The 19,749-nt window shown below is 42.8% G+C and overlaps 1 protein-coding gene across 1 annotated transcript; it reads left to right on the top strand.

Moving 5' to 3' along the window:
• The first annotated feature begins 3,465 nt into the window (after window positions 1-3,465).
• On the top strand, window positions 3,466-18,111 carry Septin14 (septin 14). Its single transcript, XM_041648489.1, has 7 exons — window positions 3,466-3,479; window positions 3,548-3,734; window positions 6,866-7,027; window positions 11,382-11,478; window positions 12,491-12,659; window positions 13,634-13,766; window positions 17,932-18,111. Exons 1-7 carry the CDS (start codon window positions 3,466-3,468, stop codon window positions 18,109-18,111), a joined length of 942 nt encoding a protein of 313 aa, XP_041504423.1.
• Window positions 18,112-19,749: the final 1,638 nt, after the last annotated feature.

Here is a 19,749-nt window from a genome sequence, read left to right on the forward strand (position 1 = left end):
TATGAGACAGGTCTTGCTATGTAGCCCCAACCATCCTGGAACTCTCTCTATAGAATCAGCTTGACTTTGAACCTGCCTCTGCTTCCTAAGTGCTTGGATAAAAAGTATGTGCCATCAGGCAGTGTGTTTTGATATTTTATTTAAAATCCTTCTCATTTCAACAAATTGCCTTCTTTTGCTAGGCTAAATTGTATTATCTTAAAATTTTTATCATTTTAACTGTGTGTGTGTGAGAGTATGTGTGTGTGAGAGTTTGTGTGTGTGTGAGTTTGTGTGTGTGTACATACTAGGTGTCTGTAGATAATAGAGACATTGGAGTCTTTTCAGTTAGTGGAGGTTGTGAGCCATTTGATGGATGCCAGGAACTGAACTCAGGTCCTCTGAAAGAGCAATAATGTACTCTTAACCACTGAGCCATTTCTTCAGCCCTAAACTGTACTTCTTTCTATGGTAATTGATGTCTTTCCTTCTGGCTTTTAATTCTTTCCTCATGAAGTAATATTATGATGAAATGGGTGCTTTTATATATCTAGTGTAGTTGCTTTATTTAAAATTTTTATTTTATGTGAATGGGTGTTTGGCCTGCGTGTGTGTCTAGGTACTACATGTATGCCTGGTGTCCATGGAGACTGGAAGAGAGTGTTAGATCCCCTGCAAATGGAGTAACAGAGAGTTGTGAGCTTCCATTGGATGCTGGGAATCGAACCTGGATCATCTAGAAGAGCAGCAAACGGTCTTAGCTGACTCACCTTTCTAGCCTGCTTTGCCTCAGCTCTGATGTAATGGCATCATGTGAGCAGCATAGAATTAGCCAGGATGGGAATATGGGAATATTCAAACCACTGTAATCAGAAAAGTCATCCTTCCTCTTCCTTCCTCCTCCTCCTGTCTGTATGCCTGCAGGCCATAAGAGGGCACCAGATCTCATTACAGATGGTTGTGAGTTATCATGTGGTTGCTGGGAATTGAACTCAGGTCCTTTGGAAGAGCAGTCAATGTTCTTAACCTCTGAGCCATCTCTCCAGCCCTCCTCCTCTTCCTCCTCCTTCTCCTCCTCTTCCTTCTCCTCCTCCTCCTTCTCCTCCTCCTCCTCCTCTTCCTTCTCCTCCTCCTCCTCCTTCTTCTCCTCCTCTTCCTCCTCCTGTAGTAATAAGGGCGGCGGGCCTGCTTTTCGACCCTCCTGGCTCCCGCACAGCTAGCTTTACACCAGAAATAACAACACACAAACTGTATTCATTTAAACACTGCTTGGCCCTTTAGCTCTAGCCCTTACTGGCTAATTCTGATATCCCAATCAACCCATCTCTAATAATCTGTGAGCACCGGTCTTACCGGGAAGATTCTAGGTCCATCCTGGGTCGGAGCTGAATCACATCTGCCCGGGAGAGCGGAGCATGGCGTCTCTCTGAGGCGTCTGCTCCCGAGAGGAGAGCTGTGGAGTCTGAGCTCACTTCCTCTTCCTCCCAGTGTTCTGTTCTGTTTACTCCTCCCACCTATCTTCTAACCAATGAGGGCCAAGCAGTTTCTTTTTATTTAACCAATGACCTTCCTCCATCATCATCCTCCTCCTTCTCCTCCTCCTCCTCTTCCTCCTCCTCCTCTTCCTCCTCCTCCTCTTCCTCCTCCTCCTTCTCCTCCTCCTCCTCCTCCTCCTTTTCCTCCTCCTCCTTTTCCTCCTCCTCCTTCTCCTCCTCCTCCTCCTCCTTCTCCTCCTCCTCCTCTTCCTCCTCCTCCTCTTCCTCCTCCTCCTCCTTCTTCTCCTCCTCCTCCTCCTCTTCCTTCTCCTCCTCCTCCTCCTCCTCCTCCTCCTCCTCCTCCTCCTCCTCCTTTTTCTTTCTGAGATAGGGTTTTTCTGTATAACCCTGGCTCTTCTACAACTCACTCCATAGACCAGGCTGGCCTCAAAATTAGAGAGCCACCGGCCTCTGCCTCCCAAGTGCTGGAAATAAAGGTGTGCATCACCATGCCTGCCTTGAAACCAGCAAATTCTAAAAATCAGTACTTTTTTCTCTTTGCAGAGAACATCTTAAATAATCACCATTACTTTCTATTTCAGGACAAGGTTTTGAACAAAGACTAGACCGAAAAAGGATGACACAAAGGACCATGTCATGTTGCTTTAAGTAGTTATTCTTAGAAAGTGAACATCATTTTAATAATCAGCTTAATTCTACTAAATGCTACATGCTTTGTTCTGTGATAAAAATAAGACCACAGTTCATCTTGCATTAGTTGCTGCAATTGACTGTGGTTAATCCCCTTAGACCGATGCTTAAAACAATAGAAACATTCTTTCACACATCTACAGTCCAGAAATCCAGAAGCAAGGGGTCAGAGCTTAGAAGAAACCAAAGAAGGAGGATTTGCTGTGAGCTGGAAACCAGGCTGGGCTCCGATCCTAGTTTGGTTTCTACTGCTGTGGTAAGAAACCATGACCCAGAGCAACATGGGCAGGAGAGGCTTACACATCCCTAAACATAGTCCTTCCCATTGACAGAAACCAACCGAGGCATGAGCTGAAGCAGAAGCCACGGAAGGGTGATGTGCTCTTCGCGGCTTGCTCAGCCTGCTTTCTTAGACCATCATGGAGCCATCCGTAGCGAGCTCTGCCCTCCCACAGCGGTCATTACGCCAGAAAATTCCCGGCGGAGTTGTACACACGCAGTGTGAAGGAGGCATTTTCTCCGCTGAGGTTCTTCTTCCTAGATAACTATAGCCTGGGTCAACTTGACAGAAACCCAACCGGGAGAGCTACAGAGCAAGTGAAAAATCGCTTAAGGTGCCTTCTAGAGTCCAGCTAGACCAGGGCTTTAGGGAAAAAAGCCCTTGTTTATTGTAGCTGCAGGTGCCGGCCGTCACTCATCTGTACTTCTGCCGTCACACAGCGATCTCTACTGATCTTTATGTGTTGGACAGTTGTCACTGGATGTGGACACAGGGTCCCAGTCACCTTTATTCAAGTTTCGATCTTTCACTCTCTCTTGAGACTGGGTTTTGCTATATATCCCAGGCTAGCTTTGAATTCACTAAGTAGTCTAGGCTGACTACTCAGAGCAATCCTCCTGCCCCAGACTTCTGGTGTTAGGATTATAGGAAATGTGTTACTATGACTTGCTTCAAAATTTCGAAATTACAGCTATAACGCCATTTCCCTTAAAATAAAGTCACATTCTTTAGGGACTGGGACTTGGATATCATACATTCTACCACTGAGCCACACCCCTACTTTGGGATTGTATTTAATGGCCAATGAAACGCATCTTTTTTTTGGGGGGGGGTGTTCAAGACAGGGTTTCTCTGTGTAGTCCTGGCTGTCTTGGAACTCTGTGTAGACCAGGCTGGCCTCTACCTCACAGAGATCCTCCTGCCTCTGTCTCCCAAAGTGCTGGGATTAAAGGTGTATGCTACCCCTACCCAGCAAAATGCATTGATTTTTATCAAGTGACAAACTGTTTATTGCACACAATGTTGATTAAATAGTAAGACATTAGATTCTGATTTTACTAACCTGTCATGCTAAATGTTTAAATAATAATTTGTTTTTCAGCTACCAGCCAGTAATTGACTACTTGGATGCTCAGTTTGAGGCATATCTCCAGGAGGAGCTGAAGATCAAGCGTTCCCTGGTTGACTATAACGATTCCCGTATCCATGTGTGCCTATACTTCATTGCGCCTACAGGACACTCCCTCAAGTCCCTGGACCTGGTGACGATGAAGAACATTGACCGAAGGGTGTGTTTCCTAAACCATCAGTCTTTCAAGGTCCAATGGATGTTTTGAGATGACAGCATATTGCGAAGCATTCATATGCAACTGCCTATTATTTTAGAATATGTGCATATATTTAAATATTTTTTCTGTTGTTCTTGAAAGCATTTGACTGAATTTTTCAGGGCATTCCTAAAAAAATGTCAAAGAGAGGATGGTTTAAACAATTAAAAAAATCATTTTTCACGTAGTCCTGGGATCTAGAAAATCAAGGTGCAAGCATTTATCTTCTTGACCTGCAGGTGGCCACCTCTTTCCTTTTTCTCACATGGCCGATCTACTGGTGTCTGTATGGACAACGTTCTTTTTCTCTTTTTTGAGACAGGGTCTTTTGTAGTGCAGGCTGGCCTAGAACTTGATATGTATCTGAAGTTGGCCTTAGCCTCCTGATTTTCTTGCCTTAGTTTTTACAGAGTTGGGATTGGGGGTATGCACCACTACACTAGGCCACATTTCTCCCTCTTATAAGGTTGGTAACCAAACTGGATTAGACCCCACTATAACAGTCTAACTTTAATTTAAAATTTCCATCTGCAAGTACTGATATGCTCTGAGACAGTCAAGGTTATCAATATATAAAATATAGAGGAGGGAAATTTTAATGTTTGATAGAATTTCATCTTAAGCTACTATTCCAGGCAAATTTAATAGAAACAGTAACTGATTGGTGATTGGTGTGGTGATGCATGCCTGTAATCTCAGGACTTAAGGGGATGAGGCAGGAGGGGAGTTGTGAGGTTGAGCAAACCTGGACTACATAGTCTTCAGGCAGCCTGCACTGCGGGGTGAGACTATGTCTTAACAAAATCAGCAATAACCAAAAATAACTGAAAAACCAACAACTCCCCAACTTTTTTCCCATTTGGAAAGAGAGGTACAGGAAAAACACTAAAATAAAACTTGAAAGAAATCTTTTTGTTTTTTTGAGAGAGCGTTTCTCTGTGTAGCCCTGACTGTCCTGGAACTCACCAGGCTGACCTTCGACTCAGAGATCTACCTGCTGTTACCTCCCAAGTGCTGGAATTAAAGGCATGCACCACCACTGCTGGGCTAAAACTAGAATTTTTTTTCTGTGATTAAATTCTAATCAGATCAGCTAGGCAGTGATAGCACATGCCTATCTATGATCCCAGCAGAGGCAGGTGGGTCTCTATGAATTTGGGGCCAGCCTGGTTTACACAGCCAGTTCCAGGACAGCCAAGACTACAGCTACACAGAGAACACAGAGAAACCCTGTCTTGAAAAACAAAACAACAAAAAACAAAACGAAAAAAGAAAAGAAAAATTCTAATCAGACCACAGCCATTTGTACATAATTAAAAATTGAATTTACTATATGGTACTGTCCTATGAATCTTTGACTGGTATCACTGATACAATGAAACATGAATCTTTTCTGGTTCTGGTCTTGAATTCTCTCAGAGAAGACTCAGAAAACAGAACAGGAAGGTAGCTGCTGCCCTCTGTATAAAAATAGACCCCAAAGCAAAACACTGAGGGAGATTAAAAGACATGTGGACCTGCCTTTTTCACAAAGGAGCTTGCTATGTAGCTCGGGTTGCCCTAGAATTCATGATCCTCCTGCCTCAGCCTCCCAGGTGTTGGATTTACAGGTGTTACCATCACAAGCGGATTTCCTTTGTCAGACGTCTTACCCCATGGTTTTAGAAAAATCTGTAGTTGAGGCATGGGGGGCTCTAGACTCAGGCCCACCGCATGTTTCTCCAGCCACAGTGATGTGTGTGGCTTTCCCTCTTATCTAGAATGCACCGCAGGAATGGGACAGGTTCTTAAAGGTATAGTGACCCTATACCTCAGCTCCAACACGCTCAGCCTGTTCTCCAGTTTGCACACAGGGACCACTGCTTTTTGGAAGACTGTTCTGAAGTCTATCTAGATTCATTGTATTCATAAGGATTGGACAGTAGATGCTGGCTATTATCTCAAGCTTTCTCAGTCTCTGTAACACTTTGAATTTAAAGTTTTCATCTGTCTCCTTGAGACCGTTAAGTTTTTAATCTTAAAAATACCATTAATATTATAGTTACATAAAGACCTGTTCTAAGCTGTTGTAGTTCCTCAGAGAGATTCTCCCCAAGACCAGAACTCCCGCCAGAATACTTTCATCTGCTTGAATTTATCATAAGCATGTATTCTCACAGAGGGTCAACTAAATAGGTGTATATATATATATATATATATATATATATCTCACAAGTTTAGATTAAATTTTGCTCATTTGATTAAATTTTCTAGTCCCTTATTAGATTTTTCCCTCCTCTAGTTTAGCATAAATGTTTGGAAAAACATGGGATTTGTCTAAGAATTTGCAAAATGAGCTTTGAGAATTCGAAAATAAAGGCAACTGACATAAAGCTGATATTTATTCATCCAGACCTTATTATTGGTTAGCATGCATTTATGGAGAAGCGGTTACATGAGTGACAGCTAGGAGAAAAACTCTTTCTCCCAGCATTTTGATGAGAAGTCTTTTTGTCAGCCAGTTTGATAAGTTATCGGTCTACTGAATCTTACTGATTAAAATACAGAGGTATTAGGGAAGATGTTTTAAATTTTTTATTGTTTTTATTGAGTTATATATTTTTATTCGCTTCCCTCCCTTCCTCTCCCCTCCCCTTCAACCCTCTCCTATGGTTCCCATGCTCCCAATTTACTCAGGAGATCTTGCCTTTTTCTACTTCCCACGTAGATTAGATCCATGCATGTTTCTCTCAGGGTCCTCTTTGTTGTCTAGGTTTTAGGGGAGATTTTTAGAAGAGAAACAAAGTCAAAGCTTCTAAGCCTGAGTTCTGATAAAAGATGAGGGGTCACGAAGTAGCTCAGGGTACAACATTTATCTATAGCATTCAAAGCTTGAGGTTTAAATCATCAGCACTCCCCCAAACAAGAAATTCTCTGTAGCTGAGAACCCTGGGGCACACCTGTGGGTAACTCCAGACCTCTTCCCCGCATGCCAGCCATCATCCTGTCAGAAACAACAGCCGCAACCACAAACCACACACACAATGTTTTCAGGAGTAGGGTTTAGGCTGGAAAATTGTGACATTTGACCCGCCTTCCTTCCTTCCCAACAGGTGAACATCATACCACTGATTGCCAAAGCCGACGCACTTTCCAAAAGCGACCTCCAGAGGTTCAAGAGTAACATCATGAGTGAGCTGGACAGCAATGGCATCCAGATATATCAGTTCCCGGAGGACGACGAAGATGCTGCTCAAGCAAACACCTCAGTGAATGTAAGCTGCTTCTGCTGGGTCTGAACTCTCTTCACATGTGATATCATCTGCACTTGATTATCACTTGTATCAGACAGGAGATAATAAACAATACATTTTTCCTCAAAATACATCGTGGGGGAAATGTTTCAACCCACCCTCCACCCCTCCCTCTCTTTCTTCTTCCCTCCCTCCCTCCCTCCCTTTCCTCTCTCCCTTCCTCCTTCTCTTTTTTCCAACCTTCTTTGGCAGGGTTTCATGTGGTCCAGGCTGGCCTTGAATTTACTCTGTAGATGAGACTGACCCAACCTAATTCTATCTCCTGAATACTGGGATTACAGGTAGGAGCCACCAGGCCTGGGTTATACAGTGCTGGGGTTCAAACTCAGGACGTTGTGCATGCCAGGCAAACACTCCCCCAACAGAGCTAAACCTCCAACTATTTAGTTTCTTGATTTTTGAAACTTTTTTCTTACTGTTGTGTGTCCAAGGCTCCTGAGCAATCCAAGCAGACACAAGAGGCCACACAAAGCAGGATTTTATTGGCTTGGGCAGCATGGCAGAAACCGACTGGTCAGGGACAATAGTACTCCTGTGCCAAGTTATGATTAGGGACTTCCCTAGGAGCCCTGTTCTGTGGTATGCTTATCTTATTCTCATTGGTTGGCTCACTCACGTAGGGCAGGGTGGTTTGCCCATCATTCATGTCTCAGCTTGCCAGCCAGGATGCCATCCACCAAGGGAGGTCTGGGACGGTCTTGGGAACTTAAACATCACTTGACCCCTATTCAAGATGGAAGTTTTATTCAAAATGTCTTCAGTTCGGTTCCTTCTTTCATACTAAGACTCAAACTCTTTTCATTAAATAGCTTTATTAAGATCTAATTTTTAAAAAATTAAGCTGGACATGGTGGCACAGTTTTAATCCCAGCGTTTGGGAGGCAGAGACAGGTGGCTTTTGGAGTTGGAGGCCAGCCAGGGCTGCATAGTGAGACTGTGTCTCAACAAAACAAAACAAACAGAAACAAATAGGTTTAGATTTTGGTATTAATCCGTTAGACTAAGATGTAAACAATTGATCATTTAAGTCCAGCGGTTTTAATGCATTCACAGATAGGTGCAATTACGTTGGGGGACAGTTGTACCATAGTTGCATTTCTTTGAAAACATATCTTATCCAGATGATAGTGGTACTCACCTGTAATCCCAGTATTTGCAAGATGGCTCAGGAGGCTCAGGAGTTCAGGTCCATCCTCAGCTCCATAATGAGATCAAGGACAGACCATGTCTCAAGGGACAACTTAGTTTCACATCCTTCTTCATCTCTCTCTCTCTCTCTGGCTACCGCTCGGGTTCCAAACAATTACTATCTTATATCTTATATCTATTTTTTAAAGTATTTACCTTTTGAGATTATAATATAATTACATCATTTCTCCTTTTCCTTTCAAACCCTCCTTTCTCTTCTTTAAATTCATGGCCTCTTTTTTCATACATATACATATACATCACATACAGATACAGACAGGGATGTATGCATGCTTAACTATAGAAATACAACTTGTATATTTGTTTCCAGAGTGTGGCCATTTCGTATTGGAGAAACAGTTGGTGTGCTCATCCCTGAGGAAGACTTTCTCCTGTCCTCAGGATACATTAGTTGCCTGGAGTCCTTTGTGTAGGGTCGAGACCTCCTGGGGCCCCTACCCCACATTAGCCTGTCTACTGTGGTCCTTGTTCAGCTCCTGGTCAGGCAGGCAGTCATGTTGGTTCTTAAGAGACACAGTCTTACAGCACTCTCCTTGATTATCTGGCTTTTACAATCATCCCGATCTCTCTTCCTACAATGGTCCCTGAACCTTAGATTTGAGAGTTGTATTGTAGGTGTATCTGTTGGGCCCAGACTCTACAACTCGGCATTTTTTTGGGGCTGTGTTTTATGTAATATTTTCTGTTGCAAAGAGAATTTTCTTGATGAGGTGTGAGGACTCCACTTATCTGTGGCGATGAGGACAAATATTCAGACTATAGTTAGGGATGATGCTGGTTTAGGAAAGTGGTGGTTGTAGGATCTCCTCCAAGATCCATGATTCATGAGCCCGGGGTAGTTGGCTGGCTTTCTGCTACCAGGCATGCTTTCTGTCTTGCTAATCAGATCTTATGCCTGATTAGAGAGCTGTTGGATACTGCCAAGGTATGTGTGCTACTGCTACACTCTTAGGGTTATTGTTCCATGCTGGTTATCATTGCTGTTCTCAGGCACCATAGCTGGGCAGGGCTGTTGGTTGCCTCCCTCCTTTGCAAGTTTGCATGGCACTTTCTAGAACCATGAGAGCTAGTCCTCAGGGAGAGGCTTTTAGGTCAGTTCCAGCTCAGGGGATTCTGGACCCCATGTCTGAAGTGCATGGTGTCTTCAGCAATAAGGACTTTCCTTCTACCTCTTAGGGGCAACCATGGGCAACAGCAATCACTTGTAATGTTTTGGGAGTTGCTTGGACTACATTGACCAACCGCTCAAAAGTGGGCTAAGCTTGCATGGCATTTCTAGAACCATGAGAGCTAGTCCTCAGGGAGAGGCTTTTAGGTCAGTTCTAGCTCAGGGAATTTTGGACCCCATGTCTGAAGTGCATGGTGTCTTCAGCAATAAGGCTTTCCTTCTACCTCTTAGGGGCAACCATGGGCAACAGCAATCACCTGTAATGTTTTGGGAGTTGCTTGGACGACATTGACCAACCGCTCAAAAGTGGGCTTCTTATGCCTGGTGTTGAGTTTTTTGTTAGATGGTCTTTGTGTCCTGGAGGAAGCATTGTTAGCCCAGATGGGAAAATACATTTAAGGTGTATTTGTAAATTTATGCACCGATTTATGTAAATTATAGATATTTTCCTGTGGTTTCCTCTTCTAGATATTTTATGCGATGAATTACATGTAATCTTTTGTACCTCTTATCTTCAGTTAGGATAATGTTTTCAAGCGCACATGCCTAGAGACCATTGTGTGAATATAGTACATTTGGGCTTATTCCGCATTTTGGCTATTATAAAGAATGTTATTATAAGCACTTATGTACAAGTGTTTGTGATGGCATGTACTTTAATTTCTCCTTGGTATATACCTAGAAGTAGGATTCTTAGATCCTGTGACAACTAATCTAATCATTTGGAGATGTGTTGTATTGATTCCCAAAGCACCTGGCCTAGGAATTTTGATTTAATTTCGCTGTCTTAATTCATACTATATAAATGTTAAGAAACTCCAGCTATATTACTTATTATGGGTGGACCCCACTGTATTTTTGATTTGCATTTTGGAAGACTGCAGATGTGGAATGTCTTTTCACAGGTTTATGTAAATTTTTATGTCTTCCTAGGCAGAAATGTACATTCAGATTCTTTATTCATTTTAAGTCGACATTCTGTCTTGTTTCGTAAGTTATAGGGGTCCCATGGATTCTCCTTTTCCATCTCACTCCATTTCCCATTATGCTGTGAAGCAGTCTAGCTGTTTATCCTGCCCATCTGTCTTTATATATTCATTATCTGGTCTCTCTTGATAGCCCCTAATTTACGCACTTCCCAGACCCCACTCATCACTTATATTGAATTTTTCTTTCAGCAGTGTGGATTGAACCCTGAGCTTCACACATGCTAAGAAAGCTCAGCGTCATTCCCAGCCTGAGATTGAGTTTTCTTCTTTTTAAAGACAGGGTTTCTCTGGATATCCCTGGCTGTTCTGAAACTAGCTTTGTGGAAGAGGCTAGCCTGGAGCTCAGAGATCCACCTGCCTCTGCCTCCCAAGCGCTGGGATTAAAGGCATTCGCTACCACCACCTGGTTCACGCCTGTTTTTTTTTTTTGTGGGATCAGACTCAGGTTCTCATGCTCACAGAGTGTGTACTTTATCAATGAAACTAATGCCCTAGTCCCCCTGAGGACACGCATAATATTGTTCATTAGCAGGTTTTATGCTGTTTATCCATTAACTAACCATAATTTTAATTTATTTATTATTATTTTCTGAGATAGGATCTCACTATCTTGCCCTGGTATCCCTGGAACTCACTCTGTAGATCAGTCTGGTCTCAAACTCAGAGAGATCCACCTGTCTCTGCCTCTTGAATGCTGGGATTAAAGGCATGTGCACTACTATGCCCACCTTATTCTTTATTTCTAATCAGTTCTTCTGTTAATTTCTATACTATCAATAAAACAGCTTTCATATCATCTTGCCAATATTGTCTATGTGTTCAGTGTAAAGATAATGTGAGAAAATTATGTGGGACTCACTGCATTCCGCCTGCCTCTGCCTCCCAAGTGCTGGGATTAAAGGCCTCTGCTATCACCGTCTGGAAACTTGTATCATTTTTATTTGTTTAGGGGCTGCTACCTTTTGCTGTGGTAGGAAGTATGGAGGAGGTGAAAGTTGGAAAAAGAATGGTCAGAGGTCGTCATTACCCATGGGGAGTTTTGCAAGGTAAATATGAGAGCGTGTTTAAATCTCATGATGATTGAATCTATACTTGGTCATCCGTAGTCTCAAATAGCATTTTGATCTGGGCCAGTGTTGATAACTCTTAACTAGCTAGTAGGTTAGTAGTTGCTAATGAGCAACACACATTCCATTCTTATGGTACAGTTGTTCTCAACTTTCCTAACGCGGCGACCCCGTTAATTCCTCATGTTGTGGTGACCCCCAACAATAAAATTATTTTGTTGTTATGTTAGAGCTATAATTTTGCTACTGTTATGAATCATAAATATCTGATATGTAGGAAAACCAACATGACACTTCCAGGGGGGTCGCGATCCACAGGTTGAGAACCATCGCTACAGGATTTTGCCAGAAGCTGAGTTAGACCCACACCTACAAAGTCTCCTCCTTTAACCAATGTGCCACACGCACGCGGTCTCTGTCTTCCTGAAAGGTGCCATTCAGAATTCTCGGGCTCACTTTAACAAAACTGAAGAATAGGTACTAGTGCCTTCAAGAAAAAATTAGCACCTATTACCTAGATCCACCTGCCCAGGATGGCACCGCCCACATTGGGCTGGACCCTTCTACACCAATTAGCAATCGAGAAAATGCCCTACCGACACGCCCACAGACCAATCTGATTGGAGGCAATCTCTCCATTCAGGTTCTGTCTTTCCCGGTCTGTGAGGTTGAAAGCAAGATCAGATATTACATAGACTAAATAAATAGTAGAAAAAATTCGTGAGCTCAAAGTTTTTTTTTTTTAATATGCAGATGAGAGAGAGGGAGAGAGAGAGAGAGCGAGAGAGAGCGGGAGAGAGAGAGAGAGAGAGAGAGAGAGAGAGAGAGAGAGAGAGAGAGAGAAATGGAATTGAATGAGGAAAAGTTGGAGATGGCACTTAAAAAGAGCAAATATTTGGACTGAGAACACCCAAAGCGGTAGAAAGCTTATTCAGCACAACACTAACCGAAGTCCTCCATAACGGATTGATACCGATTTCCTTTTGACCAGTGGAGAATGAGAACCACTGCGACTTTGTGAAGCTCCGGGATCTGCTGCTGTGCACGCACATGGAAGATCTGAAGGATCAAACCCACTCCCACCATTATGAGTGCTACAGGAGCAGCAGACTGCAGCAACTGGGCTTCAACGACACGGGCCCCGACAGCAAGCCAGTGAGGTGAGGGAAACCTGCGCTGGCTAGCGAGCCGGCTCAGCGGTTCCTTAGTGCTTGCTGCTCTTGCAGAGGACCCAGGTTCAATCCCCAGCACCCGCTTGCTGCCTCCCAGCCATCTGTAACTCCAGTTCTAGGCGACCCAGTGTTCTCTTCCGGCTTATGTGGGCACCTGGCCTATATAAGCTATATAGACATGCGTACAGATAGACACTCATACACATAAAATTAAGAGTAAACAAATCTTAAAAAAGACATTGCTTTACGTATAAATTGATCCGTTAGGATGCCCTTAAAACCACCAGGTATGCTCATCCAAGAAGGATGAGGTGGCTCATGATGAACTCTTAGGTTTTTAATAGTTCTTGGACTGGGATGGGGAGGCATCAGGAGCAGCATCATGACAGGGCTCGTTTATAGCTTAGAGTGTGTCCAGTATTGCATGTTTTGAACTGTGAGCTCCAGGGAAGGCACTATGTTTTTTAAAAAAAACATTTGTATCTATGCAAAACAGAGGTTCATGGAAGAATAATCAAGTATTGGCATTTATTAATAAAAATCAACAAAAGTTTTGGAGAAGAGGTTGCTGGAAAAGCATTAGAAAGAAGTTATAGAAATGCTGGAAGTCGGGTGAAAAGCCAATGAACAGAACAGTTACGTCACAGCGACAACGTTTTGGCTACAGAAGTATGGACAGTACTATCAGATTACATTCATGTTGTAGCCGCCATGGTCGCATTGAAAATAACTTTTAAAATGTTACACTTATTTATTTATTTATTTTTGTGTGTGTGTGTGTGTGTTCACACATGCAGAGGTCAGAGAACAACTTGTAGGAGTTGCCTTTCTCCTACAGCATGGGTCCTGGGGATCAACTCGGATCTTTTTGCACGACAGCAAGTACCCTTCCTTACCTGTCGAGCCATCTCGCTGGCCCTTTATCACTGTTTTAAATATAAGGGATGAACTTTTGCTTTTAGTTTCCAAGAGATGTATGAAGCCAAAAGACAAGAGTTCCACAATCAGTGTCAGAGGGAGGAGGAAGAGCTGAAGCAGACGTTCATGCAGCGGGTCAAGGAGAAGGAACTGACCTTTAAGGATGCTGAAAAGGAGGCACGTATCACCCACCTCACATCCGTTCTCTGCGCCCTGTTCTTTGGGGGATGAGCTCCCGGGGATTCTTATTTTGGAAGAAACTTTCCATCTCTCTAAAAGTAGCTATTTATACACAGGATCTTAATATAGCATTTATGAAATAATAGGCTGAAATGATACTTTTTTCCCCCTGAGCATTTTGAGTGCCCCGTGTCTCTGACTTCCCTCTCAGCTCACCCAGCGCCTCTTCTGCTTACAGCTCTGCCAGCAAGAACCCTACAGGGACTCTTGGGGCCTGCCCCATCTCCATAGTTCCATCAGGCATCGTCCTAAGTAGAGTTCCCTCTATAGTAGCTATGATCTCATGACAGGGCCCCTAGGCTATCTATGATGTCTTTAGTCCTCTGTAGCAGCTATGATCTTGTGACAGGGCCCCTAGACTCTCTATGATGTCTTTTGAAACCTATGAGGAGACTTCTTAGCTTCACAGCTCTTGCCTTGTGCATGCCCATAGAGTCATGACAGAACCCAAGATTTATAGTTTGTATCTGCTAGAGCGTCAGATGCAGACATGCCGTTCCCTATTGATTTTGGCTGGAGTTTAAGGAGTACTGTGCGCTACACAGCAGTGAATCCTTAAGTCACTGGGACACCTGTCCAGACAGCTTGCCTCAAAGACCTCCCGAACACCTCAGGGTCATTCTCCATTGCTTTCACGACTAAAACTCATTTCTAACTTTGTTAATCTCTTTAGCAAAGGGTATAGCCTGAGTATTCTTTGGAAAACTTCCTTATATTGTAATTTCAGTTTTCAATAATTTTACTATTTCCACTTAGTTATGGATTCACTCTTTAGTTTTGTTTTTGATCTGCCTGCCTCTGATTCTCAAATGCTGAAATCAATGGCTTTGTACCATTACCGCCTGGCTTCAGTCTTTAGTTTCTGTCCCCCCCTGCCTCTTCTCCCTCCGAGACAGGATTTCTCTGTGCGGTCCTGGCTGTCCTGGAACTACTATTGCTTCACTGTCTCTTTATCCTTTCTGGTCTGTTGTATAAGTTGTGTGACAGTATTCCTGTGGAAACACAGACACACATCTCCTTACCCTAGATAGGACACTGATGACTCTCTAAAGTGAGGAGGTAGCAGAGAAACCAGCCATCCCCCTTGGTGATAACTCATGTCACACACTCAGGAAAAATAAGGGGAAAAACTCTTAATAATAACATGTGTCCATTGTTTCCTAGTCATGTGTCCAGTGTTTGCTAGTGTCCAAAGAAAAATTGGCCATGAACAGGCATCACCCCCACCCTCCCATTCCTATTGCCTTATAAAGTTTTATGACCTCAAGTTACATTTTGAGTAATTAAACATGCTTCACAAAGACAGAAATCTCAAGGTTTGGCCTTTTGGACAAATAGAAACATTTACAGTATAAAATATTGTCACAGTTATCCAGAGACAATCCTGGATCGCTTTTACCAGGCAGGTATTAACCAAGGTTGTCTTTTCCTCCTGGTAGGATTGTCCTACCCTGATAAAAGTCCTGGGAGGGCTCCCTAAGCTAAATTCTACTTTGTATTATTTAATATTCCCTACAAAAAAACTTCGTGGGTCCTTTATAATATCAATTTGTTATTCTCAGTTTCTCCTATTCCAAGTCCAACTTGGGGAATCCATTAGCCCTGTTGGGGGTGACTTTAGGAAGATGGGTGAGATGTTACTTACAGGAGCAGAAATGACTCAGAGACAGCTACATCACCAAAGCCACCCAGCAAGGACAACAGCTCACAAGAGCTGGGAATTTGGAGCCTACCGCGCAGCCTGCAGGTAGCTCAGCAGGTTGGAGGGTATCCTTTTCAGCTAGCTCAGGTGATCTGAGCCTCTTCCAGGTAGCTCAGCGGCTCTCTCTGCTTCTTCCAGGCAGCTTGTTTTGTCTGCGAGTGTCTCTCAGCATTCCCCACAGCTTATATAAGCCCAGGGAGAGGCGTGTCTAGTGAATCTGGTCAGTTTTAGGGACTTCCTGAAGCTATCAAGGATCCCCGACCTCAGCTGAACTTGACTTTCCCTGCATGATGGAATCCTTGGCCTCACTAGGACCATCTGGTGATTTACCTCCTTCTAAACATGCTGTGTCGTAACTAGCTTCCCTCCAAGATGGAAGGTTTGAATCTTGGAGGAAAGTGTTACACAACAGTATATTTTGCAAATGTATCTGCTGAACAAATTGGCTTCTTTATTATTATTCAGAGAGATTTTTTTCCTTACTATAGATTTTGGCTGAAAGTTTCTTTTTTCCTCGATGAATTATTATCATTAATCTCTCTGTGTGTATATGCCCATGTGCATGCGTGTTAGTGTGTGTGTGTGTGTGTGTGTGTGTATAAGAAAAACATTTTCTTGTAGGCAATGCTCTACTGAACACTGCCTTAAAAACATTAAATACTTATGTTTTAATTAGATAGTCTAATCCACTTACAGTTAAAGTGATTATTGATCGATAGGAATTGAATGTTGCCATTTTACTGTTGGCCGACTGTATCGCCAATTCCTTTGTTTCCTCTCTTGCTGTTTTTATCTGTTATTTGTTAATGCTTCTGTAGCCTCATGCTTTGCTTATTTTCTCTTTATCTTTTGTGTACCTTTCATAAGGTTTAAAAATTTTTCAGTGTTTTAAACCAAAGTTACTGGAAGTTGGGCCATTTAGATAGCTCAGCAGATTAAGGCACTTACCGCCAGTCCTCATGACCTGAATTCCATCCCTGAGACACATGGTGGAAGGAGAGAGAAGTCACTCTTGCAAGTGGTTCTCTGACTGACACACTTGCATTGCAGCTTGTGCTTACCCCACCCCATATGAAATAAATTAATAAATATAATTTTATTTTTATTTTTCAAAAATTAGGGGAGGTGAGTTTTACACTAACTTCCTGCATTAGATTTTAATATATAAGACCAAACCAGAATGGAATAAATCACCCATGCTAAATGATGTAATATCAAATTAGGCTTCAAAATGGACCAGTTTGGGGCCAGCAGAATGGCTCAGGAAGTAAGGGTGCTTGCTGCTGAAGCTGAGTTAGATCTAACCTGAGTTAGATCCATGGTGGAAGGAGAAAACCAACTACAGACAAAATCACAAGAGAATATAGTCAACTCGAGTTAGCAGAGTAAAACTTTGATTCAAACCTGTAACAAAAGCCAAGTGGAGGTGGTGCACGCCTTTAATCCCAGCACTCGGGAGGCAGAGGCAGGATCTCTGTAAATTCAAGGCCAGCCTAGTCTACAAGAGCTACTTCCAGGACAGCTAGGACTGTTACACAGAGAAACCCTGTCTCAAAAAACAAAACAAAACTAAACAAAAAACCTATGCGAAACCAACTTTCAAATGCCCATCTGGATTTTGCTACCTGCTTCTGCTTTCTTCTTCTGCCTTTAACCCTCACCCCCATCTCCTTGACACCCTCACATATCCTATAATCTAATAATATAAAATATAAATATAATAGGTTTAGAATGGTCCACTGCTCAATTCTAGAAACAGAACTAGAAACCAATTATACTATGACGTTTAGTTTTTGTAATTTTAGGGAGCACAGTAGTGGTACACTTGACCCCCCCCCCTTTTTCAGAGATAGGGTTTCTGTATATAACTGTCCTGGCTGTCCTGGAACTTGCTTTGTAGACCAGGCTGGCCTCAAACTCACAGAGGTCGCCCACCTCTGCTTCCCAAGTGCTGGAATTAAAGGTATGTGCCACCACCACCCAGCCCTGGACTCCCTTTAAGGGCTTCCATTTACCTTGTAGAAGTCCAAGGATTTCAAAGAAGTGTTTCTTGGGTTATACACTGCCTTTTGGATTTCACAAATCTTTGTGACTCTTCTTCTTCTTCTTCTTCTTCTTCCTCTTTTTCTTCTTCCTCTTCTCCTCCTTCTCCTTCCCCTCCCTCCCTCCCTCCTTCCCTCCCCCTCTCTTTCTTTCTTTCTTTCTTTCTGTCTCTCTCTTCTTCTCCTTCTCCTCCTCCTTCCTTCCTTCCTTCCCTCCTCCTCCTCCTCCTCTTCCTCCTCCTCTTCCTCCTCCTTTTCCTCCTCCTTTTCCTCCTCCTCTTCCTCCTCCTCCTTCTCCTTCTCCTCCTCCTCCTCTTATTCCTCCTCCTCCTCCTTCTCCTTCTTCTTCTTTAAATAGCTGCAGGACAAATTTGAACACCTGAGGAGAATCCAACAAGAGGAGACCTTGAAACTGGAAGAAGAGAGAAGAAAATTAGAAGAGCAAATCATAGATTTTTATAAAATGAAGGCCGCCTCTGAGACGTCGCAGGCCCAGGTGAACACCAATGTAAAGAAGGACAAAGATCGCAAGAAATGATCTCTTCTTACCATTCCGGCTGCTTGAGAGTTCACCATCCTCTCTTCCTGGACCCATGAACTTGTCTGCATAGTACTTAACTTTGACTGGAAGTCTAATCTTTTCAGCAATTATTTAGCATGTGTGATTTTGTACTGGAGTGCCAAATTCTTGGGAGGAAGATGCCATGTGTATCTTGTGAGGTGTTGCAACATGGACCAGCACTCCATGGTTGTGTTTATTAATCAACATAGCCAAGAAGTATCTAGCATAGTATAGACATGTGGTTTTTTTTTTTTTTTTTTTTTTTTTTTTTTTTTTTTTTTTTTTTTTTTGGTGTTTTGAGACAGGGTTTCTCTGTGGTTTTGGAGCCTGTCCTGGAACTAGCTCTTGTAGACCAGGCTGGTCTCAAACTCACAGAGATCTGCCTGCCTCTGCCTCCCGAGTGCTGGGATTAAAGGCGTGCGCCACCACCGCCCGGTTTAGTATAGACATGTGTGATCAGAAAGAGGACCTTTCTTTGCCACCCATGTGCCTTTGACTCCACAGTAGGGACTTTTACAATTTCTGTTTCCTTAGAGTTTTACTTTGTGTGTGTGTGTTTTGTTGTTTATTTTTTCAAGACACATTCTCACTATGTAGTCCTAGTTGTCCTTGCTTGTTATGGGAGGTCCTCCCACTCCTCCAGCCTATCACCGCTGAGATACCAGCCCATTGGGGCGTGGTCTCTCTCCCTTTAAAAAAGCGGCCACTTCCCTCTCCTCTCTCTCTTCACTTCCTGCTCCGACAGCGACTAGACTCCCTTCCTGGTTGCGCAGAGGGCTGACGGTGATCTGTAAGTTTTTTCCCCTTTAAATAAATACCACCCTATTAATCATAATTCCAAACTGGTGTGGCATTGTTTATGACTTACGCCTTCACTTGCTAGCACTTTGTGTAGATCGACCTGTCCTTGAACAGCAATACTCCTGCTTCTGCCTCCTGAGTGCTGGGATTATAAGCGTAAACCGGCATACCTAGCTCTATTGAATTTTCCTTGAGGATGCATAGGCATAAAGTATTGTTGTAAAAGATGATTATTGGTTATTCTCTTACCAAACTCTATTGATAGCTAGTCTTGATAACTTTAATTGCAACAGAGCATTATGTTTTGATCAGAACTCCTATGCTTTGGTGCCATACTTGTAGAAGTGAAAATGAAAGGTTCAAAATCTAGATGGCAGCAGACTATAGTGATAATATTAATTCTTAAAGATTTTGGCTGTATGCTAAAAAATTATCACCGTGTACAGTATGGGATATGGTTCTTTGTTCTGTTTTTAAAAATGTCCTGATTTTATAAACTGAGGTCAGGGCTTTTTAAATTTAATCAGTTTAAAATTTAATCAGTTAAAATTTAATCATTTTAATCAGTTACTTATTTGATGTTTTGGTGTGAGCCTAGCCTTTAGTGACTGAGCCATCTCTCAAGCCCCAGTTACTTATTTGAATGTGGTTGACCTTCCCCATGCCGACCCATTCTATGTCAATAGAGCCTTTGAAGGACTTTGTCTCTGGGCACTTCAGCCACATTTGGATCAATTCTTTCTTAATAGTCCTGAGCAAAGTAGAGTTCTAATGAAACTTTAATATTGCATCCATTTCAAATGCAGCATTTAA

Source organism: Microtus oregoni, unplaced genomic scaffold (genome assembly GCF_018167655.1).
Source record: "Microtus oregoni isolate MIOR12 unplaced genomic scaffold, Mior012 000003F_ref0000135, whole genome shotgun sequence".
In the NCBI taxonomy this organism is placed as follows: Eukaryota; Metazoa; Chordata; class Mammalia; order Rodentia; family Cricetidae; genus Microtus; species Microtus oregoni.